This window comes from Lichenostomus cassidix, chromosome 8 (assembly GCF_008360975.1).
Source record: "Lichenostomus cassidix isolate B80296 chromosome 8, HeHo_3.0, whole genome shotgun sequence".
Classification (NCBI taxonomy): domain Eukaryota; kingdom Metazoa; phylum Chordata; class Aves; order Passeriformes; family Meliphagidae; genus Lichenostomus; species Lichenostomus cassidix.
Window position 1 is genome coordinate 25,714,638 of NC_139489.1, and position 17,661 is coordinate 25,732,298.

The 17,661-nt window shown below is 48.6% G+C and overlaps 1 protein-coding gene across 1 annotated transcript in view; it reads left to right on the forward strand.

Annotated features, from left to right (window-relative positions):
- The first annotated feature begins 7,277 nt into the window (after positions 1-7,277).
- Positions 7,278-17,661, forward strand: part of ACBD6 (acyl-CoA binding domain containing 6) — an 81,112-nt gene continuing 70,728 nt past the window's right edge. Inside the window, exons 1-3 of the mRNA XM_085068582.1 lie at positions 7,278-7,504; positions 14,286-14,350; positions 14,856-14,952. Coding sequence (XP_084924708.1) covers positions 7,307-7,504; positions 14,286-14,350; positions 14,856-14,952 — 360 coding nt within the window. The 5' untranslated portion in view covers positions 7,278-7,306. The remainder of the gene's footprint in view (positions 7,505-14,285; positions 14,351-14,855; positions 14,953-17,661) is intronic.

The following is a 17,661-nucleotide window of genomic DNA, read 5'->3' on the forward strand; positions in this document are numbered from 1 at the left end:
TGACCCGCAGCCCTGCCTGCTCTATTTTACAGCCAAAACGAGCCATAAATCCCCCTCTGCAGAGCTGGAAGGTGCAATTGCTTTTCTGTGGTTCAGGTTTTATCTTGTGCGACTTGCGGCATCACGTGAGGGAAATCTGTAAGTAAAAGTCAGGCTGGAGCCATTTATAACAGCAGCAGCGTGATTGTTACTCCTGACAGCTGCAATTACAGGCACTCCCTTCCATCTCTCCACGCTGGGGGAGAGCAGAGCTGGCGCCAGAAGCAGCTTTTCCAGAGCTGCATCCCTGCCCAGTGGACCTGGTCACCCCCAGGGAGGGTTTCAGGGAAGAATCTAGGATGGGGGGTGACCCCCAGTCAGGAGGGTTTGGGGAGGGATGCAGGATGGAAGAAGAGCTCATCAGCTGCTGTTCATCCCCGTGGGCAGGACTGGAGGTTATCCAGGGGCTCTGCAGCGACAAACAACAGGTCCAAGAACTCACGGGGGCAAAGCACTCCTGGTGGCCCCAGACAAGCCCAAGGTGGGGTGCAGGTGAGGGCAGCATCCCAGGAAGATCACTGCTGGGCACTTCTTCCCATCGCAGATCTCCTGTGGGTGAGATGTTCAGTGTGTTCCACGCAGGTCAGCACTGGGGTGCCAGCACCAAGGAGCTGCCAGGGAATTTGGGAGCTGGGTACCAGAGGGATGCAGAGAGCCCTGCCTGGGAGAGATGGAGAGAAAAATGAGGGACATCAGGGGTCTTGCAGTGACAAGCAAAGCCATTACTGGCTCGATGTGAGCTGAGGGGGAGCTGACAAGAGGCAGGGGAGTGTGGAGGTGGCTCAGCTGGGTTTTCCTGCTGAATTTCTCAGCTCTGTCTCCTCCACACAGTTTCAGGGGAACTGAAACATGCAAAGTGAGCTAAATTTCATCATTGTCCTGGTGAAAAGCCCCACTCATAAGAAGTGACTTTTTCTTTTGTTGTTTTCAGTGAGTAACACCATGGGGTTTGTTTCACAGCTAAGGGCTCTGCTGTGGTTGTTGCGTGGTGATTCCACCACTTTCCTGGGCAGCCTGTTTCAGTGTCTGACAACCCTTTTGCTGAAATTTTTTTTTTCTAATATCTAATCTAAACTTTCTCTAGTGCATCTTGAGGCCATTTCCTCTCATTCTGTCACTTGCAGCCTGGGAGCAGGGACTGATCCCTACCTGGCCACAACTTCTTGTCAGGGAATTGTAGAGAGCAGTAAAGTCTCCCCTGAGCCTCTTTTTCTCCAGGTCAAACAGACAGACTTTCTTGCTGAAAAAAAAAAGGTGGGAAATAGGATCGAAGAAGCAGGAGGCTGAACGAAATGAAACAAAAATAAAGATTTTTGTGTTTGCTTCACACAAAGCAAAACACTCTAAGTCAACCAAACTGAAGTTTCTCCTTATGTTTTTAATTTCCATTTAGAAAACAGACTACACACAACATTGCATCTGGCTGCCCCAAACCAAAAAAAGACTTAGTGCTGATCTTTCCACAGAAAGATCCACTATTTGCACAGCTCCAGCTGCAACCTTTGAACCCCTGGCCAGTCTCTGTGTTGCAACCACGCTGGTGCCGATGTCAGCCCAGCAGGGCTTTGGGCACGCCTGGAGAGCAGCACTCAGCACCTGCCAGAGGAGTTTTTCCATCAGTGTTTAAGAGGTTTAATGATATGCCAGGAGAAGGGAGATTTATGCACTTCTGAGGGGGGTTATGCATTCCTACTGATTTGTATTCAGCACGGCACCGGAATTTATGGAAGGAGGGGATCGATGTTTTATTGATATCTAAAAAAACCTATATGATGGATGTGCTAATTACACATTTTTCTCCCAGACTTGCTTTATTATACACAAACAAATGGCCCTGCTGCTGTAACAAATGCAGGGAAAATATGCAACAGAGCCAAACTCCTTGGAGGTGGTGTGTGCAAAGGAGACCTTGCTGGTGCCAGGGCAGAGACCTCAGTCCTTTGTTTAGCTTCTTCCCCAGCCAGTATTGAATTTTAGTTTCCTGTTGCCTGTGACTCCATTTCCATTTCATGGAAATCCTTGTCAGGGACAGGGGGGGCACAGCCTTTGCAGCCACACTGTGGGGTCCTGGCTGCTATGGCAGGTATTGGTTCCCAAAAATACTGAGCAGGGTGTGCATTTGCTGTGCCTTGCTTAGAGGGGACATGCAGGGTGAAGAACAAGCAGGGTTTTTTTATCTGTCTGCTAAAGCAGTGAGCGTGCAGAGGAGAGGGGCAGCGGTCAGCCGTTGTCTCCCCTCCTCCCTCTCCCACTGCAGGGGTGAAGGCAAGCCAGGTGCTGTGATATGTGTAGCAATACTTGTAAAAAAATCAATACTCCAGATGGAAATCACAGCTCCAGACAGCCACACACCTCCCCATCACTGCCTGATGAGCCTGAGCCCTATGCAAGCACTCCTTCCTGTGCTCCAGGCAGGGAAGGAGGGTGGCTCTGCTCAGGGCAGGGAGGGTCTGTGCTCTGGGGTCTGCTTTCTGCAAGGGGCATGTGGGATTTGGGGAGCCACCAGGGCAGGGAAAAGAGCTTAGGGTGCAGGATGCAGGGTAGATACAAGAGGTATGAGCAGCTTGGAAGAGAAGGTGGGGTAAAGCATGGAGCCCAAAGCATGGCACCAGAGCGCTGCCTGCCCGAAACTGGCAGCACAGCTTGTGTTTTCACAGTGAGGACTTTGTGATCTTGGGGGCCAAGGAGAAAGTTCTCAGCCATTAACCTCATGTTCTGCCAAGAAATGGCTTTGGCAGGCAGCTGCCACCCACACAGCTCCAGGCTCCATATGCAGGCAAGGCACGGGGGTCCTTGGCTTTGGGGTGCTTGACAGGGATGCTTTGCAGAGACAAAGGCTCAGTTAGAAGTGAGTCCCTCTCAGTCTCTCCTGTGTCCTGGTGTGGGGATGGTGGGAGGCATGATGGAGAGGAGGGCTCTTCCCCTGGGACATGGGTGCAGGGAGCAAATCTCCCAAGAAGTGATGAGGGAGACAAAACCAGAGTGGCAGGATGAGGACATATGCAATGGGTAGCCTGGAGGAGCTCAGGGGACAAGAGGGGACATTTATTATCCAGAGGAGCAGCTCTGCCCACAGCAGGGGTGACATATGCTGGGCTGAGATGTGCTAGGGGCTGTGCCATAGGAGGGGAAGCATGCCTGGGCTCCCCCTGGCTCTCTGTGCCCTCGGGAGCCACACACATCCCCAGCCTGCTCCTCCTCCAAAGGCAGGTGTCTCCCACAGTAAAAGACACGGCTACAAACAAACCAGCTCTTAATTGCCTCTTTCTCCTTTTGTTGTGGAAAAAAAAATTGTAATCATAGCTTAGCTCGCAGGGATCCCTTCAGATGTTCCTTTCAGGCTGGCCAAGGCTTGGTGTGTGTGGTGGCCTCTGCCCTCTGCACGGGGACAATGACAAGGCTCTGGGCTGACCAGCAGGATGGATATGATAATTATGCAGGGATATTTTTTCTCTGCTTGGCACTGCTGCTCACAGCCTGTTATTGTGTCTCTGCTATCCCAGCGTGGGACCTGTGGCAGACCCACACATACAGCCCACGCAAGGGCCCTGCATGATATTTTTACCACTTGGAGCTTGTAATGCTTCTGGTTTTGTGTGCTCTGCAGCCCAGGGCGGGGGGAATGAGCTGAATTTGCTCTGGCTCATACTGGGATCACTGGGGACTCTCCCAGCCCTGCACCACTTCCTGTTTGCAGGGGTGGTTGGTACATCCAGCCAAAGGGCATTGGCACTGGCATCCCCTGAGCTCCCATCCTGCTCTCTCCCAGGCCACTGGGAACCTGCAACGACACCAACATTACCCAGCAGAGCAGGTGCAGCATGTCTGAGCCCAGCATCCCCATCCTCAGTGCCTCCATGCCAAAAAGGCTCCCAAAACCTCCACAGGCACCTTGCATCAAACCTGCTCCCACGCCTGCCAGATCGAGGGGGTGGCAGGAAGGATCAGGCCCTCCGTGCAGTCGTTCTTTATTTTAAAAAAAGGCAAGGAAAAAGTGAGAGAGAGCTGGTAGGAGCTGTAAGTGCTCTGGAGAAGAAACCCGGCGAGGCAGGGAGGCCTCTCTCACCATGGAGACGCGCGGAGGCTGTGCGCTCCAGTTCATTCGCTGCGAGTACTTTTCCCAAGCTATTCAAAGCAGACTCCAGCCTGCCAGCCTCCCCGGCTGCCTGCGGAGTGCCCGCAGCCTCGCCCGGGCGCTGCCTCCCCGCGCTGGGAGGACGAGCTCGCTGTAAATATTGCCGTTTGTTTACGAGGTTGGGTGTTAACCAGTGATGTATATACACAGAGTGGTATTTTTTAATTTGCAAGTGGCACAGCCAAGTTGTTTCAGCATTTTTCTCCGTTCCCAGTTCAAACCAGGGCTGCATGCCCCCTGCTCAGGCAAGGAGGCTGTGGGGCTGCAGACCTGCAGGGCACCCTCTGTCCCTACAGAAAGCAACTGTGGGAAGAGTGGGGACTGGCAAGCACATTCCTGGCTCAGGCACAGATGAATCCATCCCCAGGCTGGTGCTGAGCAGAGACTGGGGTCCCACTGCCCCAGTTGCACGAGCTGGGATGCAGAGATCCCTTCCTGCTTCGTGGAGGACTGTGGTGTACACTCATCCCACTTCAGGGACAGGGACAGTGCTGTGGGTTGTGGCCCTGCATGGCCATGTCCAGGTGCTTCAGTGAGCATAGAAGCACAGACTGTTCTGAGTTGGAAGGGATAAACAAGGATTGTTGTGTCCAGCTCTTGGCCCTGCACAGGACATCCCCAAAAATCCCACCATGTGCCTGAGAGCATCATCCCATTGTTTCTTGAGCTCTGTCAAGTTTGGTGCTGTGCCCACTGCTCTGAGGACCCTGTTCAGTGTTCAGCCATGCTGGTTCTTCTGGGTGAGGAGCCTTTTTCTGACATCCAGCTCAAACCTCCCCTGACAACTCCATGCCATTCCCTCAGGTCCTGTCACTGTGATGCTCCAGCTTTCTGCCTTGACTATTTTGGGGTTTTTCCCCCATAAGCATATTTTCCCCCCTCTGGCATCTGTGAGGCTGTGAAGAGAGTAAGAGGATAAAAGCCAGGTTATTCTTGCCTCTGATGGAAGGTCTTTTTTTGTCCATGGCTCCTGCATTTTCCTCTGCACTTTTACTGGGTGGAAAAGTGGTGCATGCATTGCTCACAGACTGCAGGAATGGAAAAAGTTGGCTTTTATCCTCTGACTCTCTTCACAGACTCACTGGGTGCTGGAGGCTTTTCTTAGCAGGGAAAACCCTAACAGAGCCAAGGAAGAAAGCTGGAGCATCACAGAGACTGGACCTAGGGAATGGCATGGAGTTGTGACAGGGGAGGTTTAGGCTGGATATTAGAGAAAGATTCTTCACCCAGAGGGTGGTGGGACACTGAACAGCTCCCCAGGGCAGTGGTCAGAGCACCAAGACTGACAGAGCTCAAGAAGCATTTGGACAACACTCTCAGGCACAGGGTGTGACTCTTGGGGGTGTCCTGTGCAGGGCCAGGAGCTGGACTCTCTGATCCTTGTTTATCCCTTCCAACCCAGGATATTTTGTATTCTGTGAGTGAGTCAGAGGTGGCTGGGAGACACCACGTGGAGGGACCATGGCATGTGCGGGATGCACCTTCATCCTCATCCATCACCCGGAGCTTCGGGGTGACACGGGGACCCCTGAACCAGCTCACAGCGCCCCGCCGCACGGAGCGGCTCGGGGACTGCGGGGTGGTCCCCGGGGGACTCGGGGCTGCCATTCGCTGCTGCCGGGGGTGGAGGAAGGAGGGAGGAGACGGGACTCGACAGCTGTGCCCGGGAGAGGAAAAATTCCGCCCGAAGCAGATACCGGGATAAATATAAACAGCCTTTGGGATGGCGCTTGGCCGGGACCCCCGGGCAGGGCAGGGAGGGTCACCCCTGGGAACCCGGCATCGTGTCCCGGGAGGAGCCTGCTTGACACCGGACATTGTGTTCTGGGTTCATCCTGGCTGACACCGGACATCGTGTCCCGGGAGGATCCCGGCTGACACCAGCACTGTTCCTGGCTGACACCAGCACTGTTCCTCTATAACACCGGCACTGCCCCGGGAGGATCCCGGCTAACACCGGCACTGTTCCTGGCTAACACCGGCACTGTCCCTGGCTAAAACACCGGCACTGTTTCGGGCTAACACCGGCACTGTCCCTGGCTAACACCGGCACTGTCCCTGGCCAACACCGGCACTGTTCCTGGCTAACACCGGCACTGTCCCTGGCTAACACCGGCACTGTCCCTGGCTAACACCGGCACTGTCCCTGGCTAACACCGGCACTGTTCCCGGCTGACATCGGCATCCATCGCCCCGCTCCCGCCGGGACCGTCCCGGGGCGGCCCGCGAGCGCCCTCCAGTGGTGGCGGGAGGAAGAAGAGGAGGAGGAAGATGATGATGAGGAGGACACTGCGGCGGCCCCGGGACGGAAAGGCGGGGGACGCGGGTGGCAGCCGGGTGGAAAGGGGGTTTGGGGCCCCGGGAGGAGTGGCCCTGAGAAGCTGTGGCTGCCCCATCCCTGGGAGTGTTCATGGCCAGGTTGGATGGGCTTACAGCAACCCGGTCTAGCGGCACGTGTCCCTGCTGGTGAGCGGTGGGACTGGAGGAGCTTTGAGGTCCACCCGCTTACCTCTCCCGCTGTGCTGGGCACTGGTGAGGTCACACCTTGAATCCTGTGTCCAGTTCTGGGCCCCTCCATTCAGGAAGGACATTGAGGTGCTGGAGCAAGTCCAGAGAAGGGCAAGGGAGCTGGGGAAGGGTCTGGAGCACAAGTCTGGAGACCTTCTCACTCTCTACAACCCTCTGGCAGGAGGGTAGAATGAGCTCAGTGTCACTCTCTTCTCCCAGATAACAAGCGACAGGATGAGAGAAAACGATCTCAAGTTGCGCCAGGGGAGGTTTATATGTGATATGAGGAAAGTTTTTATACGGAAGGGGTTGTCAGTCTTTGGGACAGGCTGCCCAGGGCAGGCGCCATCCCTGTAAGCGAGCGGATGTGGCACTTGGGGACATGGTCTAGTGGCGAACATGTTGGTGCTGCTGGGGCAGCGCTTGGACTCGATGATTTCAGAGGTCCATCCCAACCTGAACGATTCTGCGATTCTAGTCATGTCGCCGCTCGCCGACATGCGGATCGGCGGCCGCCCGGAACCCTCGTGCGCTGCGCGCGTTTCCCGCGGGCGGCGCGGCGCGCGTACCGAGGCGCGCCGGGGGAGCGCGTTGTGGGGCGGACCGGGGCGGGCGCGGGCCGCCATGGCGTCGCCCCCGCTGTCGGCGGCGGGCGGGAGCGGCGGCGAGCTCAGCTCGGGCTCCGAGGCGGCGGCCACGGGCGCGGCGCCGCCGGGCCGGGACCTGCCCGCGCTCTTCGAGCAGGCGGCCGAGCGGCTCCCCTCGCTGCTGCCCGCCGCCAGCAAGGAGCAGCTGCTCTACCTGTACGCGCGCTACAAGCAGGTGAGGCGAGCGGCCCGCGGGCTGAGCGGGACCCGCGGCGGGCGGGCCGGGCTGGGGGCGAGGCTCGCTCCGTGCCCCGAGGGGTCGGCCTGGGGCGCTCCCGAGCCGCGTGCCTGCGGGGCTGCGGCCCAAAATGTGGCCCCGGTGCCAAGGAGGAAAGTTGCGTCCCGGGTGGTGACGGGAGCGGGGATGTTCCCCTCCGGGAGAGCGCGGGCTGCACCTGCGGGGAGGGGATGCAGTCTGGTGGGACAAACCCCCGCGAAATCTGGGGGAAGAGTGGCTGGAAGTGCCCCAGCGGGAAAGGACCTGGGGATGCTGGTCAACAGCAGCTGAACGTGAGCCCAGGAAGGCCAAGGGTATCCTAGCCTGTATCAGCCATAGTGTGGCCAGTGGTAAATAACAGAGAGAATAGGAATTTTCGGTCCCAGCAGGACCAGGGCAGTGACCAACCCCCCGTGCTGAGCATGGATGAGGCCTCATCTCAAATTCTGGGTACAGTTTTGGGCTCCTCAGTTCAGGAAGGGCATTGAGGTGCTGGAGCTTGTCCAGAAAAGGGAACAGAGCTGGAGAAGGGTCTGGAGTACAAGTCTGATGAAAAACAGCTGGGAGTGCTAAGCCTGGAGAAAAAGAGGCTCAGAGGGGACCTTCTTGCTGTCTGTGAGCACCTGAGAGGAGGTTGTGGCCAGGTGCAGGCTGGGCTCTGCTGCTATGTAACAAGTGACAGGACAAGAGGAAATGGCCTCAGAACCCCCACCTTGAACCAGGTGAGGTGCAAGTTGGACATCAGGAAAACTTCCTTACTGTAAGGATGGTCAGGCATTGGAAGGGGCTGCCCAGGGTGGTGATGGGGGTCACCTTCCTTGGAAGTGTTTAAGAAACAGCTGGACGTGGCCCATAGCACCATGATCTGGTTGTCAAGGTGGTGATCAGTCTAAGGCTGGAGTCTGTCTCAGAGGTCTTTTCCAAACCAAATCATTCTGTTAATCCATCACCCTGGTGGTTGTTCCCCACCTCTCACCTTCACTTAGTGTGAATGACCCTGACGCTGCATCCTTTGGAAAATGGGAACCAGACTCAAGTTGTGCCAGGTGAGGTTCAGGTTGGATATTAGGAAAAAATTCTTGCCTGAAAAAGTGGGCAAACACTGCAATGGGCTGTCCAGGGAGGTGGTGGAATCACCATCCTGGAAGTGTTTGGGAAACAAGTAGACACAGCACTTTGCCATACAGTTTTGTGGGAATGGTGGTGTTTGGCCAACGGTTGGACTGAATGATCTTGGAGGTCTTTTCCAGCCTTAATGGTTCTATGGCATTGGTTTGGCTTTGGCAGAGTCCACAGTGGTTGAAATTGGTGTGGAGGATTTGTCCCTTGCTGTTGGGACAGGTCTCAGGCAGGTTGGTGACCTGTGAGTGTCCCTGAGGCTTTGTGGAGTAACTTCAGTGGCAAATCGCACTGCTGTGCCTGTGTTCTCCCAGCTCTCATCATCTGCTGGGTGATGAGGCCGTGGGACAGGATGGAGAGGTGGTGCACAGTGCCCATCTCCCTGTTAGAGATACCAGGGTCTGCACCAATGGCCCAGGGTGGGCACTGCATCTCTGGGGTCCTCATAAACCACATGCAGATCTGTCCATGGATGACTTGAGAGTGGGCTGGGAACCTGAGCTGGTTGGTTCTGGTTGTAACCTTGAACACAACTCCCTTTTCCCATTCAGTCCCTGTGAACTGAGCAAGCTGTAGGATACATCGTACTGGAATACACAATGTAACTTCTTGCTCCTGCGGGAGAAGTTACATAAAAGAAACAAAAAGCACCAACTGCAAAGGACTGCAATAATCACTTAACTTGCAGAAACAGAAAATCTATAAGTATTTTTAGACCCAGAAGATGAACAAGTAGAAGTACAAATATGGTTGGATGGAGCTCTGAGCAACCTGGTGTAGTGGAAGGTGTCCCTGCCAGCGGCATGAGGTTGGAGCAAGGTGATCTTTAAGATTCCTTCCAACCTAGACCATTCTATGATTCTATGGCTCAAGTGTGTGGCAAGAGGTGCTGCCTCAGCTTGAGAACTGAATCTCACTCATTTGGGTGAATGGACAAAGTTGGGTGTGCACATCTTCCATATGAGTTCCTCCCACATGGATTACCTGTGTCCTACCACTGCCATGTGTAAGTGCTCTCATCTTTTTAGTGCAATATTTAATTATCCTCTAAGCTGTCAGCTCCCAGGCTGTGGTTTGTGGAGCAGTAATTATGTTAAAAGCAGGCTGGTCACGTGAGGTTTTGTTTTCAGATTGTGCTTAGCACTTAAACAGGTTTCCAGGTGTTTCTTTCCCTTATAAGAAAAAGGAGGGTAGGAAAAAAAATACTAGGAGAATTTTACAATGCCCAGGATGAGATGAGAAGGGTGTATTTCTTATTCCATAATTTTTTGTCTGTATTCTCAGGACACTTGTTGCAAATAATGTCTGTATTTTACACTCTGTTTCAAATGCACTCTGCAAATACACTCTGTTTTGTGACTGTCCTGGGTGGAAATGAGAAGGGATTGCTTGCCTGCCAGCTCACAATTGTCCACAGACTCTGGTGGACAATTCCTGGTGTTAGCTCTCTAAGACCAATTAGGAGTTTAATGTTAAAAATTGCTAAAATCAGAAGCTGTCTCACAAGAGTTTTGCTACAAGTGAGGATAAGCTGATAATTAACACTTTGTCAGAGCAGATTTCCAGTTGCCTTCCACTGGGGAGAGCAGGGCACTTCTGTGTCCTTCTCCTGTGTCCCTGACCAAGCAGGCTGTGACATCAAGTGCCTTTGTGCTCCTTGGTTTCAGGCTGTGCTTGGCTCCTGCATTTCTGTGCCTTCCCACTTGCCATCCCTGTTACAGAGTGCCTGGGAGTGAAGTGCTGCCACTGGAGATGGGAGAGGTTTGCTAGCACAGCTACTGCAGGATTATGCCCTGCTAACTTTGAGGCTTGCAGCATTTTGTGCTTTAAATCAAAACGAGGGTGCTTAATGCAAGTTTTCTGTATTTAATTACAGAAGCCATATCAGGATGCATAATGAGCTGCTAATATATTACCCTGGTGGACGGTGGAATTGCTGGCACACAGAAGGTGCTGACTCAGATCTGTCCACTGTCCTTGATTTGGCATCCTTGTCTTTTCCCAGTTTAGTGTTTTGTGTCACTAAAGGCTTTGATTTAAGATACAGCACCATCATAAAAGAGGTGACAGTAACAGCTGAGCTCTCTGTTAAAATACTGTATATTATTTATTTCAAACTGTTTGTATATATAGGCATTTTCCTGGAATTTTATTACCTTTTATTGGAGGCCATTTCAGGATTTTATTACTTTTCTCTCTGATTTTGTTTATGTGTCAGAGACTTGAAAATAAGGGAATTGCTTAGTTGTCATCTCCAGTGAGGTTTTTAGAAGGTGTTACTGAGTTTATGACTCTGCCCCACAACAGGAGGAAGAACAGACTGGTCCAGAAAGCTCTGGACTGGGACTGATTTTCCTTTCCTTCCACTACTTTCTATGTGGCTTTGGGCAAATCACTGGTCTGGACCTTGTGTCTGTAGTGGTGAAGGGAGTGCTTGCCTGTCATGTTGAGGATGTAAAAATCTGAGGTTCAGAAGGTGCAATGATAGAGACCAATGTAGTGGTGGTGATTTAGAGAGAGGAGGGAATCCAGAACTTGCTGGAAATTACTGAACTGGAGTAATCCTCCTGCCAGGAGGAGGGTGTGCCAGTGCCAGTGTAAATGCTGAGAGGTGCTGGCAAGCCAGAAACACAGTGCTGCTGGCAAAATGGGACTTACACTGTCTCTGAGTGTGTGCTCAAGAACATAACACTGATTTTGCATGATGTCCTTCAAATATTGTGCAACGTGATGCCACAAACCTGCCCTGAACACAGGAATTTCTGCCTGCAGCTTCCTGTCCCACAGAACTGTGTCATTTGTTGTTACCAGTATCTCTCTGTCTCTCTGGGACATTCAGCCCTTTGGTCATCACAACCCCTCTTGTGGTTGATGTTTGCATGTCCTTCCTTAGTCCCCATTTTCCATCAGGGCTTTTCCATGGGCTGGGGCAGAGCTGTGGGCAGGAACAGGCAGGAATTGCTGTCTTGACAAAGAAATTTAGCATACTTGGCTTGTGTACAGTGAGAGCTTAGCCCTGCTGTCCATGGAGGTTCTGTTCCTATTAGTGCTCCGTAGGGAGGCTGAAAATGTGATTCACCTTACAAGATTTACAATCAGGTAAGAATATTTGGCTGGAACACCCTGCTGTATAAATATGTTAGCAGAAAAATTAGCAAAGAGCCATTTCACCACCCCAGGGAGGGGGAACCAGTCATGGACTAATGTGTGAGGAGAATCTCAAGGTTTCTCACTGTGTGGAGCAGCAACTGAAGTTGTACAGGAATGGTGAACAGCATTAACACACCTCTGAGCATCTCTCCCTCTTCTGAATGTCATTGACCTTCAGCTCTCAGGTGAAGGCCTCATCCAAGGTTACCAAATTTATTCTGGCCACAAGTGGAGATGACTGCAGATACTGTCTGTTTGGGGCTGCCTGGGTCATCTTTGTGTGACTTATGAGGGTAAAGCCTGCAGGCAACTCTGCATGCAGGAGCAATACCAGGAGGTTTTTAATGCATTCTGGCTGTCATGTTCTCCTTATGCAGCTCATGAACTGTAAATGAGGAGAGCTGAGCATCAAGTGACCAGTCAGCACCCCAGAGACCTTCAATAATTATTTTCTGGACACAGAATGAGAAAGTCTTAATTTAACATACTAATACAGGCTCTTGTCTTTGTGCTGGTTATGGAGTAAAACAGCTTTTGAGGTTGCCGAGGGAAGTAGCGGGAGGACAAAGTCCTGCACAGAATTCTGCCTGTTTTTCAGTATTGGTATGTTTAACCCCCCTTACTGAGCTGTCAGGCTCAGGTACCCTCTGACGTTAAATTCCTGGTTGGTTTCTCCTGCATGGCGGAGACTTGCGGCAAAAAGAGGGGAGCCAAAATCTTTTATTTTATTCTTTCCAACAAAACCACTGCAAGCCTTTTTAATATATCTTAAAATAGCAAGCAGGGCACAAGTGCACTTTTTTTTCCGCTCTTGATGGATGAAATTTAACTACTGTTCCTTGATTTGTAATACTGTTGATGTTTCTAACAATCTTCCCAATGCTAGAACAGTCTTTGAGTGCCAAATCTCAAGAGAGGAAACTGCTGTCGTGTTTTGATGATGGCAGTGGAAAATTAATATTAAAACAGATTTATTTTTTTTATCTATCTTGGCCAATTTTTGCAGGTTGGCTGTTGAACTAAAGAATTGCCAAGCAGGCATTTTCTATACAGATAATGAATTTGCATTTTATTCCCCTGTTTGTTTTGCTTTTTAAAACAAGTGGTCCAATCCACCTCAGAGCATAGAAGAAAACATTTAGACTGTATGAATTGTGACTGATTTATGGAACTTAACTGTTGCTAGCCTGTTCTCCCATTTCTCCATGAAATGTAATATGTTGTTTTAAAGGCCAGCTAAGATGTTCTAATTTGGATGAATTGCTCACTGGGAGACAGTCAGGTGTACAGAAAATTAATTTCAGTTACAGTCACTCATATCCTCTAACACTTTAAATGAAAACATAGTATAACTAATAAATATCTCTCAGCATGGGCATGCTCTCTTTAAAGCCTGATTAATGATTCCATCCTCAGCATAAAATCCCCACCCTGTTAAGGTGAAGAATTGTTAGTTGATTTAAGCACTTCACCTGCCTGAACACTTGAGAATATTTCATAAAACATTTGCTGAATGCAGTTTGGTTTTGCTTGCCTAACAAAACGTTCCTCCAGCAGTCTTTACCCACGTCCAGGATGTCCCTGTGCTCCCTCCCCAGGGTCCCCATCTGTGCTGTGCCCTGTCTTATGGGCACTTGTGTGGTAACTGCTTTCCATAGGCTGTGGCATTTGCAGCCATGGTTCAGCTCTGGCTTCTAGTCTTTCACCCACCATCCTTGTGTTAAAAAAATTTTACACATGGAAAACTGCCTGAATCCCATGGGCACTAAGTCCATTTTACACTGGCTATGACACTTTTTTCCATATATCTGTCCAGCAGTTCTGGCTTATTCCCTTTCTTCCTTGTGGTTTTTTCTTCTGTTTCATCCCCCACATTTTAATTTCTGCCTTGCTTCTGACAGATTGGTTCATCTCTGGCACTCAGGCCTTGACTTGTCCCTCCTGCAGTGTTTCCATGCAGCCAGGTGCCTGGAAGCAAATTCAGGAGCTGCCTGGCATTCCTTTGCTCCAAGTTTGTCCCCTTGCCTTCCAGAGGACCTTGAAAATAATTAAGCAAAGTCTGTTTACTCGAGCTTTGTGCAGAAGCAAGTGAATTTCAGCCTTAATGAATAATCATCTCTGTAGAAACCCTAATCAACAGAATTTTTCTTTATACTGGTGCAGGATGAGGCATTTGGCTGGGTAATAAACATAACATTAGTGAGAAATCACTCGCTGGTTATCCCTGTGGGTAATGCATGTGAAAGAAATGAGCTGCATAACAAAATTGCTTCTCTTGCATCATGCAAAGAAAACCCAGGGCTGCAGAGGTGCTCAAGTAAGGGTAAGATGGGGTCGATGAAGTTGTTTCCCAAAAAAACCTTTCTTCTGGCCTTATGACACAGTTACCTTAAAACCATCAGAACACAGAATTTTCCTTGTGCAAGTCCCCTTGTCTTTGTTCTAACAGAAGAAAATTTCTTTTCTTTAGGTGAAACTTGGAACCTGTAACACCCCCAAGCCAAGCTTCTTTGATTTTGAGGGAAAGCAGAAATGGTAAGAGGAAATCCTTGTCATCCCTGGCAATTTCTGGCTCTACTTTTTGTTGCATCTTGTCTCATCTTTTGACAGGTTATGGACCTAGGGGATGTCAGCTCAGAGAGTCTGTCAGTGAAGTGTCTTTAAAATCCTTTGTTTAACAGGGAAATGTTTGCTGCTATACCTGATACAGACGTGAAATACCAGACTCCTGTATTTACTATCTTATCCAGAACTGGCCTGCATACAACAAAAATGTGAAAATAGCTGCAGCTCTTGGAACACTAACTGTGTTCCAGCCAGGATCAGGATCCCCTGAAAGATCCTTTCCCAAAAGAGCTGCACTGACAGTGGCTATTCACGGCCTCAGAGAAAAGCTGACCATTTCAAGCTGAATGAAAGAAGGCTTTGCATCCCCTGAAGGGATTTTGATGAATCTGTTCACTGTGTTCCACTGATATCACTATAAAAACACCTTATGCTGTCTCCAAGGGGCTCACTGATATTTTGCTGTCACTCCTAGGGAGGCTTGGAAAGCCCTGGGAGATATCAGCCCTCACCAAGCTATGCAGGAGTACATTGCTGCTGTGAAAAAACTCGACCCCAGTTGGAATCCACAGGTAGGAAATGTGGAAATATTGTTGGGAAAACAAACCAGCGTTTGTCTTTGTAAAGCTGACAATGGTTCTGCTTCTCACAGGCTTTAATTGCTGCATGGCAAACTTCATTTTGAGCAGATTAAAGTCTAAATTCATTTTAAAAACTCTCCTTTTGTTATGACTGAAGCATGAAGAACCATCTCTTTCATTCATAATGATCTTCATTACAGCGAGCGCATGCACAGGGCTGGTTTGGCTGTAGTGATCTAATTTATTTTGCTCTTATTGGTTCATGCTGTATTTAGCATGTAAAGATACTTTTTATCCTTTTCTCATCCTTCTCTTTTCAACTACTATTTAAATGTTGATCAATAGAAAGCAATCTCCATGAAAGTGACATGAACTGAATGATCAATTCTAAAAATGTTTCCTTTTTGTTTCGATGCAGCAAATTACCAAATCTGATTATGATTAGGTACTCCAACATAACAAGTCTGTATCTGTGTGTTATAGGGAGACTGTACTGTCATTTTAATTAATCTTTCATCTACGAGGTTTATTGCTTGATTGAATCCTGAAGGATATCTCCTGTTTATAGACTGATTTTTATACAACTTTTTAAGAGTATTGGTCTTTAGAAAAAGTATAGCCTTTGGAAATAGAGTGGAGATATTTCATTAATAGTAAAATGCTGAAAGCATGGTAGTTTCTTCTTTCTGGTGGGAAATTTGTTCTTTTATTCTCCTGTGCTTTGGAAGCAAAATCTTGGGTAGGCACAATCCTGTGGATCAAGAATTTGATTCTGTGTTGTCTTCTGATGCTGTTCTGGAGACTTAAGATTAATTTTTTTAACTTCACTAGTTCATGTTGCATGGTATTGATACTGTTTTTACAGCAAAGAAACATTGTTGTGTAGAAAAAACCCTTTTTAATGCCCTTGGAGAAAATAGTTTTATGTGCTGTGCAGTTAGCAATATGCTGGTTGCTTGCTGGGTAAATTCTTGTCCGAACTAAAATTCTCATACGGAAATAAAGTAATTTGTAAAAATCCACATATAATCCTGAATGATAAAGTATCAAGTGAAACACATGAATATTAATTTAAAAATGGGGAAAAAAATCTAACAAAACACCCAGTGCTTTCCTGAGCAGATTTCTCAGCATGGTGACAGGCTTAGCTTTGGGTATTCCCTTCACTTTCTTGCCTCAGAGAAATACTTATTATCACAGTTGTCAGCCAGGAAAGTGGAATAATATGTCAGTTTTTACAAAACAAATATTTTAAAGAACCTATACCGCAAACAAAGAAAGGTTGGCAGCACTGTTCTTCCTCTCTTCCCCTAAGGAGAGGAGGTCACCTTAATAGAAAATGTAATTTAAAAGTCAGCATTGAAGTAAAGGTGGCATTGGTTTCTTCACAAGAATTCACCTGTCCTTAGTACATCATCACTTTAATTCCCCTCTATAGGACCAAAATGCTATCAGGAGTCCTCTCTGATGCATCTCATGCTGCTCTGCTTTTTCCTCCTCCCCACCAAATCCACGTTCTGGAGCCACGAGAGGGAGCTCTGCTCTTTAAAAAGATGGAGACACATGTGTCAGGGGATGGAGATAAAATAGCTACTTTGGTCTTCAAATTTCAAATTGGATTTATAGAAAAGAGCTGTGGGTACATTACAAGGTGCTTCATCACTGTCATTGTGTCTCCTTTACGTGCTCATCTGCTGGGTTCCTTCAGATTTTTCTTACATTCTGTAGATCGTGAATGAAATACTCACAGTGTTTGGTTAAAAGCAGTATAAAGTGCATGTTATAGTGATATGAAAGCCACACTTTACAAATTTGTGAATCATAAATAGTAATTACAAAGTAAATACAAAGGTGTTCAATTTCTTATTGTTCGTCCTCATGAATTTTGCTATTTCAAAGCTCTCTTAATATTACCTACTTATTTTTTCTTCAACAGTTCATCTCATCTGTTAAAGTTGTTCTTTTGTGTTATCTTAAATCCTCCTCAGTCTCCTGTTTCATATATTTGCAAAATGCCTTTATTATCTTAAACCTTTAGTATTAAATATGCAACATTTTAAGCTTAAAAACTGCTTATTTTTTTCATATTCAATTTTCATATTCAATTTTTTCCCAGCAGATTTGCTGCTTTTCTGCAGCCTTCAGGCTCTCAGTATTTTTGTTAATAAATATAATAGTATTAAATTCAGTATTCCTTGTGCAGTCCAAATAGATCCACCTTTTCATTCCTTTTTCTTGTTCTCCATTGATTCATTCTTTCATATTGAAGTTTCTTTATTTGTAAATTTTCAGCATCAGACTGTACCTGCTTTAATTTAATGTCTTTGTTTTGGATGGGGAGAAAAAGCTAAAGTGAAAGGTTTCTGATGCAGCAGGACTGCCCTGAATTTGTGTCCAGAAGCAATGAGAACTCCAATAGCAGCCAAAATCTCACTTGCTGCTTCCTACTCCTGCATGGAGTTTGGAGTACCCACACTTCATTAGGAGACAGCTGAACGTGGGGAGGCAGCAGCACAGCTCTTCTGTGCTCTCTGAAGTTTGTATGACATTTTTGACAGTAGTGGCACATTGTTTCCATGGCTGTTTCCAAAGTGGTTTAGTTTCTTTTTCACCCTTGCTGCCTGCAGCTTGTCTCACAGTCCTGCCTAATCTTCTCTTTCAGAGCTTTGTCTAAAACCTGGAAAGAAATTATCATACTGC